This window comes from Nannospalax galili, unplaced genomic scaffold, assembly GCF_000622305.1.
Source record: "Nannospalax galili isolate Female #2095 unplaced genomic scaffold, S.galili_v1.0 scaffold1486, whole genome shotgun sequence".
In the NCBI taxonomy this organism is placed as follows: Eukaryota; Metazoa; Chordata; class Mammalia; order Rodentia; family Spalacidae; genus Nannospalax; species Nannospalax galili.
The window spans coordinates 739485-744819 of NW_008355165.1; the positions used below are offsets into that span (position 1 = coordinate 739485).

Consider the following 5335-nt stretch of genomic DNA (forward strand, 5'->3'; position numbering starts at 1 on the left):
TTGGGAGGAGCCCCTGGCTCCTTTCTTTTACCAGTTCCATCTATGTGAAGATAAGTCAAAGGTCCTGCTCGACCATTGTTGGCTTCTCTTGGAAGCATGGAGGAAATGATTCCTCTGTGTTGACCCTCCTCTTTATAGACTGGACACTGGTTCAAGTCCATCTGGTGGGGTCTCCTTGGCCTCCTTGATCAAGAGGTCAGATGACCCACCACCATTACAGGACATTTTGCGAGATGCTCATAGTCGCTGGGAACTAATCGACCTAGGAGGGCAAGGAGCAAAAAGTGTCCTTTGTGTCCCTCTGACCCAATTAGTATAGATCTCAAGGTATGTCTGTTAAACATCCAAGAAGGTTAGTTCCACCATTCTGGCATTTTTAATTACTGTGTGTCCTGCAGATAAATCTTGGGTACTGACCGGTTGGTCTCAAATAGAGCAGCCGTTAAAGGCTAAGGCTAACAAACCGTTTTTTTAATATGCTGAGAACTGAGCCTAGGGCCTCACTTGTGCCAGAAAAGTGCTGTACCACCAAGTTACACCCTAGGTTTTTCTACAAGTTTCTTATTAGTTTTTTTATTATTAGTAAAAGTCCAAATGAGCCTGGTGTAGTGGAGCAAGCCTTTAATCCCAGCACTCAGGAACTCAGGAAGTAAATACAGGTAGATTTCTGTGAGTTCAAGGCCAGCATAGTCTACATAGAGAGTTCCAGACCAGCCAGGACTATATAGTAAAACCTTGTATCAATAATAATAATAATAAACTTTATTAATATCCACATAATTTTTTTTAATATTTTATTTATTATTTTTATTTTATGTGTACAAGTGTATTGCCTGAATGTATGTGAGTGTACCACATCGTGCAATGCCTCAGACGTCAGAAGAGGATGTCAACTTTCCCTGGAACTAGAGTTAGAGATGGTTGTTAGTGTGAGTGCACCAGTGTCATGCAATGCCACGGAGGTCAGAAGACGGCTTCGGATTCCCCTGGAACTGGATGGAGTTAAGGATGGTTCGTAGCCACCATGTGGGTGCTGGGAATCGAACCCGGGTCCTCTGCAAGAGCAGTCAGTACTCTTAACTGCTGAGCCATCTCTCCAGCCCCCAATATCCACATAATTCTTTTGTTTGTTATTGATGTGAGATAGGGTCTCAGGTAGCCCAGGCAGTCCTCCAACTTTCTTTATAGCAAAAGGTGACCTTGAAGTCCTGAATTTTCTGCCTCCACTTCCCATCAAAACAGAGTTACTAGTAAAAGAAGGGAAAAAAGAGAAGGCAGGGAGGGAGGGAAGGAGGGAGGGAGGGAGGGAGGGAGGAAGGGAGGGAGGGGAGTAGAAGAACTGCACAAGGTTAAACTCTGTAAAATAGCTGTGGGTGAATATTGAGAGAATAACAGAAGCAGTGAAAAGTGAAAACCAATTACTCAAAATCAGAGACAACCAAGAGGCCTCTAGACACAGCACCCAGGGCTCACAAAGCAGGGAAACTATACATCTCCCACGAATGCTATGAACTGTCTCATGTACTGAGGAGGATGGAGAAAATACATTATTAGTAAAACTACATTTTTTTAAATCCAAATAGCCACATCTGCAGGATGACTTTCAAAAAAGATTTCAACCCAAAAGCTACCACCTAGGACTCTTGGGTTTTTATGGCATTTATTTTATGTGTGTATGTATGTGAATATGCACATGTCATATCTCGTGTATGGCTGTCATCTGGAGGTCAGAAGACAACTTGAAGGACTGTGTTCTCTTCTTTCCAACATGTGGGTCCCAGAAATCAAACTCAGGTCATCATGTTTGGTGGCAAATGCCCTTAACCCATTGAGCCATCTCAGCAGCCCCCATCTCAGCAGTCCCCATCTCAGCAGCCCCCATCTCAGCAGCCCCCATCTCAGCAGTCCCCATCTCAGCAGCCCCCATCTCAGCAGTCCCCATCTCGACAGCCTCTTTAACCACGGCTTCAGAGGTAACTTTGGCTTCTGAGACCACCAGCTCAGTGTTCATCTTTGTTTTCCCAGTAAAGGGTTGCCTTCCAGTTCAACATTCACCTTGGAAGAGGGGACTATCTACTTAACTGCTGAGCCGAACGCTCTGGATATGCAAGATGACAATGCCTCTGTGCTCGACGTCTACTTAGTAAGTCACTTTCTTCCTTTCTTCTCATCTGGTTTACAAATGCATCAAGGCCTTGGCTTACACAAGACTAAGTTCTATAAAGCAAGGCATGCTTTGGTTTTTAAGAAATAATGGCCTCCTACCATTTCTATGGAGAGTGTGTTTCCCACAATTCATGTAGAACTTTGCAAGAAGAACCTGAGGGTTAATGTTAACTCAGCAAATGGAAGCAGAGGACAACTCCCCTGAGGCAAAGCAGGGTGCCTTGATTCCATGTCATTCAAGTAACACAGCCCCTGACTCAGCAGTGCCCTGTGTTTGAAACTTTTTTATTTTTGTGTTCTGTGATAAAGCAATATGCTGGGAGGCACAGAAACTGGTCCTGGGAAGAACTCAAATCCAGGACAAGACAGTTCTGGCTGATCCTGTTCTGAGTTGTCACCAACCAGTTATGTGTGATGTGGGCCAAACTTCTCTGACTGTCAGTCCTTATATGTCAGAGGACAGAAGTAATGCCTGACCTGCCTTCCTCACCAGGCTGCCTTGAGAGTCACAAGTGTGGGGTCCTCCATGAGTGCCTGTTGGATTGGCTATGCCACCTTCGTTAATTGTTAGATGGTTCAAGAAAGATACCTAGGTGGACTGGATGATAACAGAAGAGGCAGTATTTGCTCTGCAAATTACATCTCACCCATGTACCTTGTGTCCTGTATACCTGCCCAAAATCACATGAAGCAGGGGGATGTTGATTGGAATCTTGTTTCTAAGTTTGTTAACTCTGAGCCATACCCCCATTGCTCATGGTGAACAGCACACCCCTGAGTGCCACTGTCACACTCCATGTGACTCACAGCCTTACATCCATCCCCTCTGGGCTCCTAAAAGCTGCATTTTGTGCATTTTACACTTCTCTGAGTCCCCCAGCCTCACACAATGTTTTCTGAAGTGTGCCCTACAGAACATCCATCACTTAAATTGTTACTTGTGAGCACACAGCTCTTCCCAGCCCTCCTGGAATGAAACCCAAGGCTTCAAGCCCTGTGTGGTTCGGTCTCTGCCTCTGGCCCCTCCTCCCTGCGCTTTTGTCTTCTTTGCTACTGCTGTTTCAATAGCACATCCCCTCAGCATTCCTCCCACAGACCAAGCAGGCTTCATCCCCACTACTTCGCATTTGCTGTTCCTGTCTGTGCCCTCTTTCCCAGAGCTAACCCCTGCTCCCTGCCTTCCTTCCTAACTCAGCCCAAATACCTTCCACCTTGACCACCTATGTAAAGCAGCAGCCCCACCACCAGCAACTGATGTGAACAGCTGACTTTTATAACCCCTGAATATTCTGGTTACTGCATAAATAGATTGTTCTCCCCTGAGCAATGCTCCTGCCTGTACGCCCCACTTTAGAACAGTAAGTCGTAGCATATCACAAATTATTATAGAAAAGTTGGTTCTCAACATGCACAAACAACCAGGAATATAGGAAATTAAATAGGAAAACAAATGAAAGATTTTTCTTTAAGCCAGGCAGGAGTTCTGTTTTGGGTTTGGGTTTCATCCTATGGTAGCTTGGATTCCTCTGGAAGTAGAAATCAGGAAAACACAGAGAGGCCATGTGAAATCCCATCTTCAGGGCTGGAGAGCTGCCTCAACAGTTAAGAGCACTTGCTGCTCCTGCAAAGGACCCGGGTTCAGGTCCCAGCACCCATATGGTGGCTAACAATCACCTGAAATGCCAGTTCCAGGGAATCCAATGTCCTCTTCTTGCCTATGTGGGCATTGCACACACATGGTTCACTTATATACATGCAGCAGAGCAGTCATACACATAAAATAAAAAGAAATAAAAAGAAATCCCATCTTCAAGAACCAAGCTTTCATCCCACTCTCCTGTATCTTTACCAAGGCTACATTTGCACAGCCAGCACTGTGGCATGCTCCTGGACAGGCCTTGAGATCCCACTGTGGGTCAGAGACTTGGTTGGTGCCAGTTCCCTGTGCATTCAGTTCCCTTTTTATATCCCTGGTATTACCCATTTCATTCACAAGAACACTGCCATTAATGTGGTTGTATTAGTGTCTTACTTCATTGCCTTGTGTCCTCTAATCCTTTGACATTGAAAAGCTAAGCTTCTCGGAAAAGGATTAGTGCCTGCCTCCGAAGCCACAGGAGGAAGCCACAGTATTAAGTGTTGGCTGTGTTTCGAGCCCTTTAAGGCCAATTAGAAAGAAAAGCACCATGGATGAGTTGGCATCTAAAAGAGGCCATGCTGGTGGCTAACTAGCTGGTGGGGGCATCTGGTCAGTCTCTGAGCACTCTTTATTATATTTCAGAAGTAAGAGAGAGAGGAAAGGGCAAGAGAAAGAAGCTGTGGGGAAGGTCAACAGGAGTAGAAAATTTTCTTGCCAAGCCTGGAGGAAAACTGATCTGTCCTAATCCTGATTTTTAACTAATGACAATAAGCCGTGAAGCATTTTTAGTTTCCTGTACCCCTTTCACTGTCCCAAATACTTTACTTGTATATTAACTCATTTTGTCTTCACACAACCTCTGAAGAAGGTGTGGCGTCTAGCTCCGTTTTACAGAACGGAAATGGAGACAGAGAGACAAATTTGCCCCAGGTTATGAAACCAGTAATCAGTAGGCACTGGGTTCAAACCAGCCAGGACTAACTTTGTGAATGTGTATGTTGTGGGGGGAGGTACACATGCATGTGTGTGTGCGTGTATGTGGAGGCCAGAGGACAACCTCAAGTGTCATTTTCAGTTGCTGTCCACCTTGTTTCTTGAGACAGGGTCTCCCACTGGCTTGGAGTTCACAGAGTAGAATAGGCCACTGGGCCAGTGAGCCCCCAGGATCTGCCTGGCTCCGCCAATCCAGCACAGATATTATAAGTATGTCAGGCTTCTTTATGTGCGTTTTGGTGATGGAACCTGGATGCCTAGGCTTACATGGTAAGCACTTCACTGACCTCTGCCTTGAAAGCCAATACCCTTAACTGCTAAACCATTCTACGTAGATAAAGAATTATGCTGCCCTTATAATACATGAATTAGACCCAGAGGACTAGGGGTGTAGCTCTGTGGCACAGCACCTACCTGGCATATTCAAGGCCCTGAGTTCAAACCCCAGCTCAAACACACACACAATTTAGACCCAGAGAAGTCAAACAACTTGCCCAAGATCGGAGGTAATATGACACTATATATATATATATATAT

The 5335-nt window shown here is 45.3% G+C and overlaps 1 protein-coding gene across 3 annotated transcripts in view; it reads left to right on the top strand.

The window, feature by feature from the left end:
* Pip5k1b (phosphatidylinositol-4-phosphate 5-kinase type 1 beta) overlaps nucleotides 1–5335 on the top strand; it is a 325417-nt gene that overhangs the window by 306731 nt on the left and 13351 nt on the right. For 2 of the 3 annotated variants that reach the window (XM_008852280.2, XM_008852281.2), the window contains exon 14: nucleotides 2026–2143. The exons of the other annotated variant lie outside the window; for it this stretch is intronic. In XM_008852280.2, coding sequence (XP_008850502.1) covers nucleotides 2026–2143 — 118 coding nt within the window. The remainder of the gene's footprint in view (nucleotides 1–2025; nucleotides 2144–5335) is intronic. 3 annotated transcript variants of the gene reach the window in all.